Below are 18,971 nucleotides of genomic sequence, written 5' to 3' on the forward strand. Positions count from 1 at the left end.
TCCTTATTTTGCACCTTTATTTTACAAGTGTTTGTTATGAAAATAACTTGTTCTGGAAAATCTGTCTTTTTCCTCTCAAAAGTTATATATTTTCCCCCAGTTTGATTGGACTGAATCATTCTACATGTACATGTATATAAGGGTTGAACATGTTATTTTTTGTTCACTCAAAAAGCCAGTGGTAAAGTATCCATTTCTAAACAGAATCCCCCATCAGTTTGTCCACTGTGCAGAATACAATCAAAAGCCCTGTTGATGAATTTAAGATTAAAAAAAATGGAGGTGGAGTTTTGGGTCAAGGAAATTTGAACAACAATATACAATACTTGCTTTAAGGTTCAGTTTGCATTTCCTTATATTTCAGTGCAATTTTCTTTTCTACAGCTCCAGTTTCAAGCTCAGACAGGACTGCATTGGCCCAGAAACTTGATGCCTTGTGTTTCATTTGATTGATTATTTCATCATTTCTGTAAACACGTTGTATCAACATACTATCTTCTTTTGCTTCAGTCATCAACACAAAGTCACAGTATTTCCTATCTGTGCAGAACAACTGACACTGAACCTGGGCATAGTAATTGTGGGTTGTTCTCAGGCTTACTTTGTCTTCGTCAACTGTGAGGCAGGTATTCCCTTTGGATGCATATTGTGTTACAGTTAGTGATTTGTCTTTAAAGGGACACTTCACTTCCACAAGTCCTGCTCCACAACACTTGCAGTTTACATAACCATCTGGACTGGCTGCAATAAATGGGTGACTACTGGATATGCAAAGTCCAATCTTTTCCAAGTTGAAATGTCTATGTGTTCTGCGCATCTTCATCAGATATTTAGATTTTGCTACAGCTTCCTGTTTTTTACCATAGGTGGTGGCTGGTGATACAAAGTCCTTATAGTAAGACATCACAGTAGCAATGATGCTATGTGTGGAGCCAGTAAGGTTCCCAGATTCATCCACGTGTTTCGTAACAGCCCCCATGTTAGAGGCAGTTATGCGCCCAACTCTGTGTTTGTGCCACATATGTGATTCTGCCTGTTGACATGTTGATTCAGCCAACCACTCTCTACTGCGACCACTACAGGCCATCTCTTTTGTCATGGCTGTGTATGTGGCTGCATCAGTACCTGCACTTTTCTTCACTTCTCTAAAGGCATCTACAACAGATGAAACTCTAATTGGTGAAGATGATGATATATCTTCATCTAATGTGGAATTTAGATGATTGATATCCGGCTTTGATGTCAATGTTGGGTGAACATGCCTTTGATGTGCTGCATATAAGAGCACTGCAGCCTTACCATTTGATATGTCAGCCAAACTATCTAAATCATAATCGCATAACTTTCTTACTTTCTTGTTTACCACAGCACGGGGATCAAACATGTCCCTTCGACCCTTCCTATTGTCACACATTGAAGATGACACTTTGGGTGTTTTAATGTCTTTCAGGAATGCCGATGTCTTTAATTTCTGGTTAAGATTGCTGCTGCTTGGCCTGTGCCACTGTTGAAGCTGGCTTGTGCATGACTCACTGGAACCACATTCCACTTGTTGTGTCACAAATGACAATAGTGCTGCAACGTGTTTACACATACCGCTGAGCCTAAATTTGTTAAGAGAAGGGAGATAAAAAAGAAGAACATAAAAAACAATAAACAACAGAAAACAGATTGTTGCACTTCAGCCTTCCCAAACTACACAAATTACACAATAACAGACCAATTTTGTTCAGAATGATTATTTTTCTTTCTCAATCACCATCTGTTGGTAAATGGTAAACTAATCAGCCCTCCCCTCAAAACCCCCCAAAAATTAACTTGAGTGTGACACCCTACAGCAGAAGCACACTCAGCATTTAAGAACAAATACAGCAGCTCCCTTTTGAATGGGAAATTCAACGTCAATGCCCAGTTTCAGTGATTTCAAGTTTTAGGCTTGTTAATACTTCATTCCAATTTGTGAGCAAAACTAATTTATTACCTTAAGTGTAATGGCAGATTTCACAAATGAAGAACATTTGCGGAGTTTGTGACATTCGCATGGCTTTGCATTTGTGTGAAGTGTTAACTTGTCATTTTTTATAAAAAAATTACAGTTTGCAACTTCATATGGCCCATTTGTGATGTACGGTCATGAATCTCACCCTGCAATGCAATGACAATCTGCCTGATGTATAACACCTGTATTTTTAAATACAAGGATCCACACCATGTATGGCTGCTCATGAACTCTTGTTTGTGGTACAACCAGTCCTCGAATGTAGCTGAGCCCTGTTGAAAAAATAAATAAATGACTTGTTAATTCCCTCATTTGTCATTTGCAGATTTAGACACTTTGTAAACTTATCACACTTCAAGAATTAGTACACTGTACATTGTATACATGCATGTACATGTAAATTTTTCCACCACACCATTCATATGTACTCAGTCAATGGTCAAGAGAAACATGTGATAAATACAGTGTACATGTAGAACAGCCCCCAAAAGAAATGTGGTTGCAATCTCCCATTCATTTTGATATTTGTCTCACCTACAATATCACTGATGTGGTGGTGTTCAACTGTGTGCACCCTGCCGCTGGAAACTGCCATGCTCCTTCCTTGACCGAGAGATTTGCTGCCATCTGTACTTATCTCAAGTTCTTTGTTTCCTGATTAGAGGAATTAGGTTTTGCAAATTAGATAGCTTTCTTAATACATGTACATGGTTGTGATGGTCTATATGTATGCATGTAAAGTAGCCTTAGTTTAGGGCCACGCTACTGGACTCCCTCCATGTCAGTAGCCCTATAAACATGTGAAAAAAATCACAGGGGGAAATTTTGAAAACTAGTTTTTTCCCTTAAACTATGCGCCGTGAAATTTCACATACACTCTCACTTACCCATGCCAGGTGATTTCTCACAAAAAGTGCAATATCCTGATTTCTAACTCAAAATTTCTCTCCAACTTTGGAGCCAAATTTCACGAAAAGTAGAAATGAGGATATTACCCTTTTTGAGAAAGAGCACATACAAGGCATGGCATGGTATATGGTGAAAGTGTATGTGGAATATCAGGGCTCATAGTTCCGGAAGAAGAAATATATTGTTCAAAATTTTCCCCTGTGATTGTGTACACATGTGTTTAGGGCCAAGGATTATGGAGAGAGTCCAGTGCACTAGGCGGCTACTACTACAAGTAGTCCGAGTAACTTGGACCCAAATATCACCTTTTTAATATGGCCGTTTTCCGTGACATTTTTTTTGGGGGGGGGGAGGATAAGTGTGAGAGGTCAGGGGGGTCGATGTGCAGACATTTTGTACCGCGATCCGTAGGGCTTTCACTTGAACCCTACTAGCTTATCACCCGACCATGTCCAAATATTAAAAAGGTGATATTTGGGTCCAAGTTACTTGGAATACTACTACAGTATATAAAGATGGTATGTACATGATGTACCATTACTATACTGTACATGTTTGTTGCAAAATGTGACAATTGTCAAAGGCTAACACAGTTACTCATTGGAACTTGATGCACTTTTTACCCCCAAAAAACATTTTAATAGTAAGCAAATTTCAAAAAAAAAAATCATTCCAAACCATTTTTCACACTCCCAGAAATGTAAATTGTAATCATGGTAATCAGGTGATAAATCTCTAAAATCACTAAGTGTCACCGTCAGACTAGACCAGGTCAGACTAAATAATTTTCTTTGTCTTTGAAGACTGTAAACGTTACATCATACATGTATGACTATGAGTGACTTACGTGTCCGGAAATAATGGTTTACTTTTTCTTCTGTAATTGGTGGAAGATTTGCGGATGTACCTTCCCAGCCATCGAGAGTGAGGGGGTGAGGCAACTTAAATTGTTCTCCAAAGCGAAGCTTTCTCTCCCGGCTTTCACGTCTGCTCAGTTCTTCGTTACTGGCCGTGGGCACTATGGGGAGTCCCAGCTTCAATGCATAGAACAGCCGCTTTTGCAGACAGTCTTTGGAACCGCTTTTCGGAACGTCCACTTTTGACAGAAATTCCTGCAATGTTTTCACGTCGAACTGCCTGACACATCCCCAAAGTTCTTCATCAGTGACTTCAAGTTCAAGGTTCATGCTGAACAAATAACTCAACTTCTTAAAACGATAAAAATAAAATGATAATAATATGGTTACACTTTCAAACTAGGCGCTCTTTGTACGTATTGTTGATGTACCCTAACGTGGCGCGGCCCCTAACGTGGCGCACTTTGATTTTTCGGCTGTAGCGCCTAGCTAGAGCAAAAGTTTTAACTGAAATTTTACAGAAAGTGAAATTTCATCAAGTTCTAAACACTCCCGTTCATAAATCGCGAGTTTATTTACCCGCTACAAAGTTAAAAGAAAAAATTATTTTGGCATGATTTTCCGATTTTATTTTCAAGTGCAAAGTGAACCCTTTGAAAATGCCCCGAAAAATAAGGAAATAATTTTCTGACAAACATCTGGCCGGGTATGTAAGTAGAGATAATAATGTTTTATCAGAATTTATCAAGTTTACAGAAATTCTTAAATGTTAATTTGGAATTTTCCGAGATGTATTCAAGTGCGCCACGTTAGGGAACACTCCGCCAATTTGTGCCCAATTTCCGGACGCCACCGTTTTTTAATTTCGGCTTAAATTTTATGAAACCGAAATTGTTCACAGATGTTAAATAGCAAGCATTAATAAGGTCAAAGTACCAGTATTTCACTGCATGAATTTGAGGTTTGTCAACAAAGAAGTTTGGCAACACTACACGAGGAAAGTTGGGTAAGCTTCGAAGTGCGCCACGTTAGGGAACACGACTATACGTACGGGTACGACGCGACGTACGTGACGAAAAAGTATTAACAAATTTCCTTACCAACAATTTTTCCCACTGTCCTTTGCGCGCGCATGCGCAGTGGCAAAATCGAGCTATCTGTTATAAGGCCCCTGTAGTCCGCGCGCTGTGTTTTGCAGCGTAACTAACCCGCGGACGTGGACCCAGCCGGCCGTACGTTGACAGTAAGTACTCCTAGAACTATGAGGCTCCGCGTGAGCGGAGCCTCATAGATCAAGAAGCCCGCAAAATTGCCTGCAGCACAAAACACTAATAAAGTACAAAAACGTCCATCAAAATGCAGCCATTTCACACAGAACCGCTGCACAGTTTGCCCCTATACTCCGTACTTTATCTCTTGACATACTCACGTATCTTGTGCGGAACTAACATGGGTGGATTCTGTCGGTTTTTAGGCCAAAATGATGAAAAATATGCCCTTTCCGCACTGAGCCAACCTGACACTTGAAACGTGCACGCATATGATCGACCGATGATTTTCGGTTCGCTCGGAGCGCGCCGCGGGGGGTACGGTACAAGGCGAAATGATAGTATGTGCATGCGTACAAGTGCATGTACCGTACCCCCCGCGAGCGAACCGAAAATCATCGCTCGATCATATGCGTGCACGTTTCAAGTGTCAGGTTGGCTCAGTGCGGAAAGGGCATATTTTTCATCATTTTGGCCTAAAAACCGACAGAATCCACCCATGTTAGTTCCGCACAAGATACGTGAGTATGTCAAGAGAAAAAGTACGGAGTATAGGGGCAAACTGTGCAGCGGTTCTGTGTGAAATGGCTGCATTTTGATGGACGTTTTTGTACTTTATTAGTGTTTTGTGCTGCAGGCGATTTTGCGGGCTTCTTGATCTATGAGGCTCCGCTCACGCGGAGCCTCATAGTTCTAGGAGTAGACAGTAAGCTGCAGTAAGTGGGATGATATTGATAGTGTTGTGCCCATTCTTGAAAATCACGCATTCTCGAGAATGGGCATGCACATTCTTGAGAATGTGCAACTGGATCCTTGCTCAATCTTGGCAAAAAATAACTCTTCCAGATTGAGCGCACATTCTCGAGAATGCGCGACAAGATAACGGTCTTGTCGATGCCGAGCACCGGCTGCGCTTGGCAAGTCTAGCTGAATCCTCGTTCACTGATTCTCAATAATTATACTGTTGCAACGCAAGGCTCTGAAAAGTAGAGTGGATATGATAAGTAAAGGCGTATTAATATGGGGGGGGGGGGGGACCGGGAAAATATAAGAGACATAATAATACTACTACTAGTGCAAAGAATTCTGATTTTTGGGATAATAAAAGCGGGGGGGGGGGGGACGTAAGAATGAAGAATGTGAAGAATGAGAATGAATACTGCGACATCCCATAGTGCTAATGCTATTTCCCATTTAAATTGCCACCAATTTATTGTTCACATCCCACCATAACGTCGCAGAGCTGGATTCTATCTAGTCAAAAGAGCAATTTTGGCAGCTTCTGGACATCGTTTTTTTTTTGTGGCACGCATATGATACATGCAGGGACTTGTAACTTGTCTAGCCTAAACAAAGCACTTCCCAGACTAGTTCCCAGTCCTCCGTTATTACAAAACTTCCCATAGTGGGCAGAAAAAAGCAATAATAACAGGTTTAATTTGATTCAAATTATCGTAATTATACGAGTACAGAAGCATAGCACATTTTCTTTCCTCTTTATATGAATTGTTTCCCTTTTAACCGCTATACAATTCATTTAACATAATTATGTCGTGCAATGTTTGTTAAGATTGGGCAAAATTCATAAATTGTGCACGTGATATTCCCAACCAATCTTAAGAATGAGCGCTCATTCTTAAGAACGCGTGCTCGTTCTTAAGAATGGGCGCTCATTCTTAGAATGCGCGCCCATTCTCGAGAATGTGCATGCCCATTTTTGAGAATGCGTGATTTTCAAGAATGGGCACAACAATAGCATTGTTCTTTTTATCAGCATATCGGTGATTAGAAGCTAATGTCTTTATTAAATACATAACTCTTGTCTTTGTGCAAAACTGGATTTTGATTTGGAAAGAACTTGTACTTGTAATCCTGATGATTTTTTGCCACTTTTTTTCTTAGTTTTTTTTGTCATTAAACTAAGTTAAAGGGGCATAGTAGTGTCACGCCCCAACTGTCGCATCGGTCCCAACTATAGTTGGGACTGTCCCAACTATAGTGCGGCAGTTGGGTCGGCCCAACTATAGTTAGGACTGGAGTTGCGCCGGATGCTTCATGCTGGATAGATCTTGTTGGATTAAATGTTTCGCAGCGCTGGCACCGTGTATTCGTCGTGCATGCATGCCGCAAGGCTGGCCGGTCACGTGGTACTGCCTAGTTGGATGAGTTGTCCAGCTGCTGGGTTTTATTGTCCAGCAACATTTTGCAAAATTCAAAGATTGCCATGGCCGGCCAACTATAGATGGGCTCCACCCATAGCTAATGTCAAAGGTCTCAAGTCGGACATGTAAGCAGAGCTGTAGAGGATGTTTTATAGTCGTACATCAATGTAAACTATAGTTGGGACTGCCAAATAAAAATATTGCGGTGGCCCAACTACAGATGGTCCCCACCCATAGATCATTTCATTGGTCCCCAGTAAAGTCAGATGTATTAGAGTTGTAGGGAATGTTTTATAATCGTACAACAATGTACACTATAGTTGGGACCGCAAAATAAAAAGATTGGGGTGGCCCAACTATAGATTCGCCTCCGATCAATAGCTAATTTCAGTGGTCCCCAGTAAAGTCAGACGTGTATCAGAGCTGTAGGGGACGTTTTATGGTTGTACATCAATGTAAACTATAGTTGGGACACCGCAAAATAAAAAGATCGGAGTGGCCCAACTATAGATGGGCCAGCCCAACAATGGAACTTACAGTTGGGACCGTCCCAACTATAGTTGGGACAGGCCCAACTATAGTTGGGCCAGCCCAACTGTGGAACTACAGTTGGGACAGGCCCAACTATAGTTGGGACAGGCCCAACTATAGTTGGGACCGATGCGATAGTTGGGGCGTGACAGTAGTATTAGTAACAGGAACATTATGGCCTAGGCCTATATAAGTCCTGAAATCCCCGAAAATTTCATCATGTTCATGACTAACGTTAATCATATTTTGGATTGTTTACTTATCCTATTTCAAACAGCTGGTTAGGAAACCAACCTAATGTCTTATACCGTCAGACCGTTCCCGGGGAAGACAAAAAAAACCTGCCAACCCCCCCAAAAACGGGTTGCTTGCATTGGACACGACGGAGTAGGAATAGATTTTTCCAGTCGTTTTCAGTCAATCTAGGATACACGTGTGTGTCTATAACACACTTACACAGCACTGTGCTTGCGAACAGTGGTCAGGTGGTGACCAATCACCAATGCACAAAATGTGGTTTTCAACACGTCCGCAAAAGGCGAACACTTTACGGATGAATGTGGACCCCAAAGCAAAACTTGTTCTCGTACGCATAATGCAGGAATAACACAAAAACGCCCAGTTTTTAAACTAATTAAAAACCCTCCTAAAGTAATAGTATTATTTAAGAGGTCACAAACGGTCAAAATTTTCTTCCTCACCTCCTGGCATACTGTGTACTAGACCCGTGAACGTGGCGTAGTTTACAAGCCACGTTCACGGGTCTAACTGCGTACAAACCAATGGGTCTTGACCAATATTGACCCAAGTATTAACAAGGCTGACAATGCATGTTTCCATATTAGTTGTGTGGATGTTTATATCCTACTTTTAAATGTATACCTTTTAAGTATATATCCTACTTTTAAATTTCATTCAAAGCACGTTAATTTTGTAGCCCGATTGGGCTGTTCCAGGACGCTTTTAAAATTATGAAGGTCACTCCTTCAAGTTCGTATGGGACACCGACACCTAATGCTTTAAAGCTGGAACTCCAGTGAGTATGGGCTGATGAGGTCATTCCCCTTCAAACAATGCTTGTGGCCTGACATCACATGATGTACACTGTGTAAGCCAACTGATATCAATCACGCCTTGGACTTTGCCTTCCTCATGCTCAGACAGCTCAGTGCTAGTGCTGGGGATGACCTACTATATTAGGTCATTATGCGTGCCTCGTTCCTGTGTGGTGGGCAAAGTTCTTTCAACGATACGTGGCCTCGGTTTAGCTGTCATTGCTTTGTATAGCGACTTCATTTTTCTTCAAGCAAAGTAAGCAGGTAAGCCTGAACAAAATAAATAAGTCATAAAAATTCAGCTGCTCTTTCCTGCTGATTGTCTATGTAATAGGTATGTGATATGTGAGCTGATTCAACGATTAATTATGCAAAAAGGACTGCGTCTTGACCTCAGAATTCTGACCATTCAGTGGGCGCTTTCTATAGGCCCCCTATCGGTTCTCGTCATGGATAAAACCTAGACACGACATCTATTAATTCTATTTTACGCTGTGAATTGAGCAAAAAGTCTGCGGTCACACGCTGTGTGACAATATGTTACACGATAAGCAATAATACAGCTGGCCAATCAGGGTCGCGTCCAGGTTTTGTAGATCTACATGCACCCGGCAGTTGTATTACAAAACCAACTGCAAATCGAATCGACCAATCAAAAAGTTAGTCCAGATTTCGGAATGCGCGGGGTATCATAAATCTGCATGCTTAGATATTAGATGTTGGACCGGACAAAGGGCTCTTTGGACAACTGGTGATACTCAGTCTACCCTGCTGACTGAAGTGGGACATTTATACCAACCCCAAGAAGAAAGGCCCTTGTACAAACTGAAGTCATGTCATGTGACTGAACAATGGATTATTCACACCCTGAACTACATTCAACAAGGACTGAATAGACAATCTGGCTATCTGACAATCTTTTGATCACAGTACAAGGATTAACTCTATATGAGTCATACCACCAGCGGTGACCAGCCTTTGTTTGAACTATCTTCCCCCAAACAGTACACATGTGTTATTGACTTAGGATGTCTCTCTGCATTGTGACTGATGAATTAGCTGTAGCTACGAAAGCTTATAAAATGCCATTATTATAATTTTAGTCTTTAAAGGTAGAGTCCTGGTACATCATTTCTCAGTTGTGCATTTTTTTCGTTTGAAGCAACAAAAATGCTCGAAATCTAAAAAGGATGCTTAACAACTAACCTGATGATGTTTTAGCTCAGTGAATGCTGTACATTCTGAGAAAACAATATTCTAGGATCTAGATTTCAATTCAAAAGTTGCCAAATCATGTTTTGAATTGCGCCCGAAGTCAGCGTCCAGCCGAGTGCAGCTGTGCGATGTGTCACACACTGAACACGCAAATAGTATTGTGTCACACATGCCGAATTGTAGCAACCCCGGGCGCATGTGCGTCGCGCCAACGCTTGCGCGCTCGAGTTGCTGAATTAAATACAAATTGCTAACGGAAATGTCCAAAAATGCATCTGTAGAGGCATCTTTGGAAGTGACCTTCTTTTCTTGTTTTCTTCAAAATGACAGCATGCCAGAAAGATTTCACAGGGAGATTTGTGCCATTACATCCAAGTAAGCCTTTCAACAATAATTTGGTCAGTTACTTTTTGGGCAGCTGCAAATGATGTTCGCTACCTTTAAAGTGCAAGTAAGACGCTCCGGTCAGTATGCTCTGACTGTCTTCAGGAGAGTGCATGCCTAAACTCTAAGAAAGTAAACACATAAGTACTAAATGCGAAGACGATGAAGTACAAGTTAGTATAAAAGAGTATTATAATTATTTTCTTACAACATGTAAATACTATTAACTTGTCAGCCTCAAAGTCTTTTGGGTCTGCTTTTAGGTCCTTCGGTCCTATAGAAACAGGAAAGGTGAGCTGCAGAAATATTGCTTTGAATTCCAGCGTGCACATTTAATTTTTATGTCCACAACTGTTACTTGGAAAAGAAGTGAGATAACAGCAGACTGTTACATGTTCAAAGTTGACTGTGATTGCTACGTGATAAACTACATGTGGGTATTTATCTAATGGGGCTGAGCGCTTGACCCAAAAGGCAGCCCCTTGCCTAGAGTAGATCGAAGTACATGCACTTGTAGAGACCAAGAATTTTAATTGGACGGGCAAGTGTCACACCATATCTAACAAGGCCTCGGGGTATCTACCCGGTACAATACTTCAATTTTGATCATTCATTAGTAAACCACAGGTTGATCTGCACTGAGTGCCTGAGTGGTATGACAAATACAATCCTCACTTCTTTTAGGCCAAAAAAAAAAAGTCTCCGGTTTCTGGTATGGAGCTTGCCCAAAAAGTGGTGCGGCAACGCGGCTTTTTTTTTTTTTTTTTACCTGCTTTTTTGCTTCAGATGTCGACTGATGACTGCAAATGGTGCCCGACTAAACTTAGTGCAAATATATGGGAGTCCAGAGAGGTCACATAAAGCTTATTCTCGACCATAACCCAATCTAAAAAAACGTTGAAATTGTGCAGCAGCAGGATTCCAGTCAAACCAGTGAGTTTGGCGGTTTTGAGACATCATCTTTCATTGAAAAAAAAACTTTTTCATTTTGCCGACGCGCATGGCTACAGCGACGCGCGCGCATACCAGAAACCGGAGACTTTTTTTTTTGGCCTTAGGTTTTCTTTTTATCATTTTAAATACTTTTAAATACATTTTATCATTTTGTACGTTCTAAGATAAAGGTCGTTTTCAAATTTGAAATGCCCTCTTTCAAAACAGCACCCAATCAACAGACTGAGCAGCATTAGAAGTATCTGAAGATCTCTAAGCGTGAGAGGATGGAATCTACAGCAGTATCAGAGGGTCCGGCAGTTCCAGCGGACTGGTCCAAACTGGTACCCGACATGCCAACCGGTCCCCTAGACCTCTACCGGCAGAAGGCATCCTTTGACTGGAAGGATATGAAGCTCCTGATGCAGGGAGAAGATCAAATTAGATTCCAGGTAAAGTTTTTTGTTTGTTTAAATTGGAAGTACCCCTTGCTTTTTCTCTTCTTCCTCACCTTTCTCCCTGTTATATCATTTGCTGAAGCTGAATGTCTGGCCTATTGTCCTTTTACTGAGTTAGCAAAAAATCAGTGCTTACTGTAGCAGAAAATTCTTGCCCCCAATCATGTGATATAGTAACAGTCTCTTTGCAAAGTTGAAACATGCAAAGCATTGGATTAAGTCAACGTTCCAGATTTGATTCAAATTTAACTCGCAAATGGCTTATTGGGCTCAGGTTGAGACTCTTTGTTGGATTGGTTGCATCATAAAAAAGTGGAATTTCCACGGCAATCTTTTTGTATTTAAACAAGCTTGTTCCCCCATTTTATCTGTTAACCATGATGGAGAGTTAGGAAGGAAAACAAACAATAACTAGATATTCGCGTTTGTTGTTACAAACGCAGAGTGGTCGGGTAGACAACTTTTTAATGAAAAACTGTCCAGTTAAGTTATGAGTATTCTAATGTAAGAACAAAGTATCAGGAAATTAAATCCTGTCCAGGACAATCAATTAAATTTCAGTAAACATTCCATGTACACATACAAGTTATTTCTGGCTTCATAACGTCATTAGTCAAAAACGGGAAGTGAATACTGATTTAGTCCGGAGTGGATGTTCATTGTGAAGTTAAATAACGTATGAAAATTTGGAAAATATAAGTGTATGTATTCATAACACCGAACTTCCGGTTTGATGACGTCACAGTTTTTGGAAGCAAAAAGTGAACATTGTAATGGTATCGTTATATGGGCTAAGATGTACGACATGGATAAAATGATAGAATATAATTTAAAATATGATCGTTGGCAAATTCTCATAAAAGTAACTTCCGGTCTGATGACGTCATGAATTTGAAACCTTGCCAAGTTATCTGTGGTTAATCAAAGAATATCGAGGGTCGATTTCGTAAAATTTGAACCTTTTGTTTTAAAAGTAAGGAAAAGAAACAATATTTTATGTGCCGCTAGGGGGCGCCCTCTCGGATGATGACGTCATCACACTGTTTTTTGTGTCTGGCATTCCTCACTAAACACTTTCATAGTATATGTCTGTAGTAAAATGCTTCCTCTTTTGAGTTATATTAAGTTTTTATTGCACTTCCGGTAACACCGGAAGTAAAGGTCAAGCGGTTTTGTGTCTGGGAACTCACGGCATAGTCTACAACCTCACGAAAAAACGAACACGATACTCTATTTAGTTCAAAAGATATAACGCAAACTATTTTGTCAAAATTTGCCATTAAATCGCTTGTAATTTGATATCTGATGACGTCATGATGACGTAACAAAATTTATAACATCTTCGTAACATGGTACAAGTTCACACAAGGTTTTGTGATCATACCGTTAACCATTTGGAAGAAATGTTGCTTTGTTTTGATGTCAGGCTAACGTCTTCATTTTGAATTCACCTAACTTTGACCTTCCGGTAGGCCCGGAAGTAAAGGTCAAGCGAGTTCACGTACACGACAAAAAATGATTAACAACTCATGGTCTATCTGATTACAAAGTTGGAACATAATTGATTATTTTGTTTAAGAGTTAAAGGTGAAAGTAATTGGCCTCGTTTTCCTCTAAAATCGCTTGTAATTTGACACCCGATAACGTCATGGTGACGTCAGAGTAATATGCACCACTTGGGATGAGGGTTGATGTATATTGAAAGTTACAAGTTCATATCATAAACCGTCTAGGAGAAGTTTTGTCCGGCATAAAAAGATGGAAAGAAAGAAGATTTATGAGAACAATTCCAGACAGTGGTCGGGTTGTGCCCGACCACTCAAAGAGTGGTCGGGTTGTGCCCGACCACTCAACTAGAATGAAAATTTGTAATACTTTGTCTGATCAACAAATGTCGTTGATATCACAAATGGTTGTACAATCCTCGCTATGATTCGATTTTCAGGAAAACAAATTGTAGAGTTTGATCGCTGTTTACTCTTAGACTTATATGAACTTTGTTGCTGACTCGGCAGACATAGGCCTACATAAAACACGGTAGACATGGTCTAGTTTTTGAAGCGCATGTCTGGAGCTGCACATAAAAAAATATGGCAGCTCAAAAATAGAAACCGTATAGGTAGACTTCAGTATGGAGTTTGGAGTTTTATGCAACATACGCTTAACATCTAAAAATTAATGTATTTTTAATGTTTTTCTTTGTCTTTGCATGGGCTAATAAAATTCTGCTCCGAGCTAACGAAAGAATGGCACGAAAGATTCATTGTCTGCATTTAAGGTATGAGAGGAAAACAAAACAAAAATGAACTAGAATGAAAATTTGTAATACTTCGTCTGATCAACAAATGTTGTTGATATCACAAATTGTTGTACAATCCTCGCTACGATTCGATTTTCAGGAAAACAAATTGCAAACTTTCCATTTACGTCGTTAACGGAATGTTAGGAGTTCAGCAAGCGTTTACCTGTTAATTTTTTTTTATTGTTCCTAGACAGCTCAGTTAAGACACAAGTTTAAGTTTGAGAACACTATTGAAGCTTGTCTTGTAGATGGTCTGTCCGCGATAAGCACATGGGGGAGGGGGATTGACAACTCCTTTGCGGGGCCATACACCACTGATCGTGGTATCGTGCGAGCAAAAGCCGTCATGTCTGAATTTCTTCAGCTCAAAAATAGAAACCGTATCGGTAGACTTCAGTATGGAGTTTTGAGTTTTATGCAACATACGCTTAACATCATAAATGAATTCATTTTTAATGTTTTTCTTTGTCTTTGCATGGGCTAATAAAATTCTGCTCCGAGCTAACGAAAGAATGGCACGAAAGAGTAATTGTCTACATTTAAGGTATGAGAGGAAAACTAGCGAGGGACGATTCCCAAAAACTTCTCTCACCAGATATTGAAAGACCAATGTTGGCTCTGATCAAATCCAGAAGGAAAATATTCTGAGAATCCTGGCAAGTTGACTTTTTGAGGGACAAAAATAGGGTAAAAATTACAATTTTGCAAGTTCTAAATTTAACATGTTTTTACGCGTGTTCTAAAAAATAGCACAAGGGTGACGTAATGATGATGTAACAAAATATAAAGTATCTTCGTAACGTGGTACAAGTTTACACTAGGTTTTATGATCATACCGTAAACCGTATGGAAGAAGTTTTGCTTTGTTTTGATTTTAGGCTAAAGTCTTCATTTTGAATTCACCTAAGTTTAACCATCCGGTTGACCCGGAAGAAAGGGTCAAGTGAGTTCACGTTTACGAAAAGAAATGTTAATCAATTCATTGTCTATTTGATTACAAAATATAAACATCACTGATTATGCTGTTAGTAATTGGACCCTTTTTCACCTAAAATTGCTTGTAATTTGACACTGGATGACGTCATCATGACGTCAGAGTAATATGCACCACTTCGGATGAGGGTCGATATATATTGAAAGTTATAAGTTCATACCATATACGGTTTAGGAGAAAACCTGCGGAGAAGTATTGTCCGGGGAAAAAAAAAGGAAGAAAGAAAGAAAGTCTAGAGTTTCGCGTTTGTTGTTACAAACGCAGAGTGGTCGGGTAGACAACTATTTTATGAAACACTGTCCAGTTAACGGGAACATATAATATGATTTATATGACTTAAATACATTTAAAACAGCTTTCTTGCCATGTAACTATGACGTTTCCACCTCCTTTGTAGCAGTAAAAGAGAGAAATTTCAACATTTAGGCTTTGATGCTAATGAAAATTTCCATATTCATGAGCCAAAGCGTGATGTCATTCAAGGCAGAACCGTAGTGTCTCCATAGCTTTGTGTATACAAACATATGTCAAACTTTTCTTTATTTTCTTGGAGTAAATTCCACTTTTTATTGTTTATCATGTAAAACAGCTTATTTGGACAATCGTAGTGGTAAATATTTCTTCAAAAAAATTTTTGTGGGTAATTTTGAAGGACACATTTTTGTACTGTTCATAACACACCTTTGGCAAGGAGTACCTTGTGTGACAAAAGCAAAATAGCGCCCTCTTATATATTGATGAAAGGATTTACTAATAATTGAAAAACTACCACTTTCTTGTCACTTCCAATGAAAACAAGTATTAAGATCTTGTATGTATTGTTGCAACACATAGTAATGTGCATGAAAACAAGATGCATGTTTCCTTTAAGTTATGAATATTTTTATGTATTAAAGAACAAAGGATTTCGAAATAAAATCATTTCCAGTAAAATCAATTATTTTTATCTTCAAGTAAAAAATACACAGCTTTACATGTTTATAAGTTTGCAGAAAATAAAACTATCATAACCGAAACGGAAAGCGGCACCGGGGAGGGTCACGTGACAGATACAAAAAAAGCGCATCAAACGGGACGAACGCAATGCCGTTTACGTGCACAATGCGCTGTGCATCGGCACCCATGGTCTACATGTGGATTGGGTTTCAGTCCCTACCTGATTCCGTGGGTTTTCCCCAGACTATTCTTCTGGGGTTTTCCTCCCACCTCTAAAACTGTAATTTTTTCTCATTGTCTTCTCTCTACGTTTTTTTTTCGGGGTTTGCGAGCTACAGTGCATGGGGCATGCACTTTTGAGGATCCTTGGTTTCATTACCAGAAAAAAATTATTTATCGTTTACTTCGTTTCGTATGAATATAAAGGAGTAAATGCTTCAGATTTCAAATATGCACTTGTCATTTACAAGGCTGGGTTGGGGCAACCTTGAAATTATAAAGTAAAATACTTCTGCGCAAAAATTACTGCATTTATTAAAGTTCATAAAGTACAAATGATACCATGTTCGTATGAATAAAACATGGCATTTGCTTTTGCTACCATTTTGAAGCATTTACTCGCATCTGTATGAATGAAAATTAAGCAAACACTTTTACTAAAAACCCTTTGCTAAATCTGAAAATAATTACTTTTACCTTTAAGCTTTTGCTACACTATAAGCGTTTACTTCGTTTCTTATGAATAAAAAGGAGTAAATGCTACAAATTAAATAAATATTTACTTGTCATATTTCAAGGTTGGGTTGGGGCTACCTTGAAAATATAAAAGCACATAATTATGCGCAAAAATTACTGCATTTATTAATGTTAATCGCGAAAAAGTACAAATAATACCATACGGTAGTTCGTATGAATAAAAACTGGCATTTGCATTACTCCCATCTGTACGTTTCGTATGAATATAAAGGAGTAAATGCTTCAGATTTCAAATATGCACTTGTCATTTACAAGGCTGGGTTGGGGCAACCTTGAAATTATAAAGCAAATAATTCTTCGCAAAAGCTACAGCATTTATTATATGTTAATCGCGAAAAAAATAATATTAACAAAGTTCATAAAGTACAAATGATACCATGTTCGTATGAATAAAACATGGCATCTGCTTTTACTGGTACTTCTAATTTTGAAGCATTTTCTCGCATCTGTATGAATGAAAATTAAGCAAACACGTTCGTGTAGGTTTTATATGAATTAATCCCTAAACCCTATGATCTCAGAATAAATACAAGATTTCTATTGTTTTAGCCACTGTGACCTTGACCCTTGACCTTTCGACCCCCAATGCGATAGGCCTATGACCAAGAACGATCCACAAACCAAATTTGAAGTTCACATGTAAAGTATTTCTCAAGTTATCGGGCTGACAAAATTTCTTTTGTTTTAGCCACTGTGACCTTGACCCTTGACCTTTTGGCCCCAAATGCAAAAGGCTTCTTAGGATTGCCAAGGACAATCCACAAACCAAATTTGAAGTTCATATGTAAAGTATTTCTCAAGTTATCGCGCTGACAAAATTTCTATTGTTTCAGCCACTGTGACCTTGACCCTTGACCTTTTGGCCCCAAATGCAATAGGCTTCTTAGGATTACCAAGACAATACACGAACCAAATTTGAAGTTCATATGTTTAAGTATTTCTCAAGTTATCCCGCTGACAAGATTTGTCCGGACACACACACACACCCAGGTTTACGTTACATACCTTGTGTGGACATTCCTTTGTTTTCGTGTAGTTAAGAAAACTCGGTACAAAAATAACTTTACTTAAACTGTGAAAACTCTTTCAACCCAATTTTTTTTCTATGATTCCCTATAGTGTTTCTCTTCATTCTGCTACGGATAAACCTAACCCAAAAATGCCTCTAAACCTGTTTTTCAAGAAAGGGCAAAACGTTATGTGGACACGGCTTAGTCCACATAACGTTAACACAACCTGCATTATGTGGACATCTTTTGTTCACAAGTCTACATAGGGAATGTAAGACAAACTCACACACCCACCCACCCACGTAAGGACAAGGCGGAAACAGTATGCCCCTTCGGCTTCGCCGCGGGGCATAAAAACGCATGAAAGGGCACCCCCTAGCACGTCCAAGAAAGTTAGACTATTTTTAATTTAAAAACCATTCATCCAAATTTTACCAAACGTACCCTTAGATATTATATAGAAAAACATAATGACTTCGTGAGGTTTTAGGATCGTGACGTCAGCAAACTGGACATTGCTAACGCATTATTTAAGAAGTTACATAATTTCTCGAAAAAACCCAACATTATTCCCTCCAAATTTCCAGTCAGTAACACATTACTCCCCCAAGTCCCAACATCCATCGATATAAATTCAACAGTACACACTGCAAGGAATGGATGCGGTTCGACGGGGGGGGGGGGGGGGGGGGGGGGGGGGGGGGGGGGGGGGGGGGGGGGGGGCTAGGGGGGCTGTAGCCCCCCCCCCCAAATTTTGTCTAGCCCCCCCCAAAAAAAAAAATCCGTAAAAAAAAGGGTATATTAGTTAATATAGCGTGAATGGATTTTAGGATTTTATTGGCGTCTCCATTGAAAATATGGCATGAACCTCCCCTCCCCATCTATTGATTTTCGGAGGCCTAAGTGTCTGAAAAAATAACCGTTCAACATTTCAGCACGCCTCCCTGAAAAAGTTCTGGATCCACCGTGCTAGCCCCCCCCCCCCAAAAAATATTGGTTCTAGAACCGCGCCTGAATGGACGTAGATTCTGTGCACATTTTTATGTTTATATGCCTATATATATATATATATTAAACATATTAGAAGAGCACTTTCAAGAAATCCTATCACTGGGCCGCCCCTAATTCCCCTCCCTCTCCTTGTGATCCCCATAGTATTTATAATACATGCACAATTAGGAAATGCCGCCATTGTAAGTATA

The 18,971-nt window shown here is 39.6% G+C and overlaps 1 protein-coding gene and 1 long non-coding RNA gene across 2 annotated transcripts; one reads left to right on the plus strand and one right to left on the minus strand.

Moving 5' to 3' along the window:
* Positions 1 to 18: 18 nt before the first annotated feature.
* LOC119730096 lies at positions 19 to 4,095 on the minus strand. Its single transcript, XM_038202879.1, has 4 exons — positions 3,756 to 4,095; positions 2,534 to 2,653; positions 2,145 to 2,271; positions 19 to 1,604 (listed from the first exon to the last, which is right to left on the minus strand). Exons 1-4 carry the CDS (start codon positions 4,093 to 4,095, stop codon positions 332 to 334), a joined length of 1,860 nt encoding a protein of 619 aa, XP_038058807.1. The 3' UTR covers positions 19 to 331.
* Positions 4,096 to 8,777: 4,682 nt separating this feature from the next.
* Positions 8,778 to 11,720, plus strand: LOC119729939. The gene is made up of 2 exons (XR_005271316.1): positions 8,778 to 9,045; positions 11,542 to 11,720. It is a non-coding gene; the product is annotated as an uncharacterized LOC119729939 (long non-coding RNA).
* Positions 11,721 to 18,971: the final 7,251 nt, after the last annotated feature.

Source organism: Patiria miniata, unplaced genomic scaffold, assembly GCF_015706575.1.
Source record: "Patiria miniata isolate m_02_andy unplaced genomic scaffold, ASM1570657v1 HiC_scaffold_22, whole genome shotgun sequence".
Lineage (NCBI taxonomy): Eukaryota > Metazoa > Echinodermata > Asteroidea > Valvatida > Asterinidae > Patiria > Patiria miniata.

What these genes read in the sequence shown, in the direction of transcription:
- LOC119730096 (XM_038202879.1), bottom strand. Translation starts at nt 4,095, where the DNA reads ATGAACCTTGAACTTGAAGTCACTGATGAAGAACTTTGGGGATGTGTC. An exon ending in AAACCATTATTTCCGGACAC is followed by an intron (nt 2,654 to 3,755) that starts GTAAGTCACTCA and finishes TCCTCTAATCAG; the next exon opens with GAAACAAAGAACTTGAGATA. An exon ending in GATTGTCATTGCATTGCAGG is followed by an intron (nt 1,605 to 2,144) that starts GTGAGATTCATG and finishes TAACAAATTTAG; the next exon opens with GCTCAGCGGTATGTGTAAAC.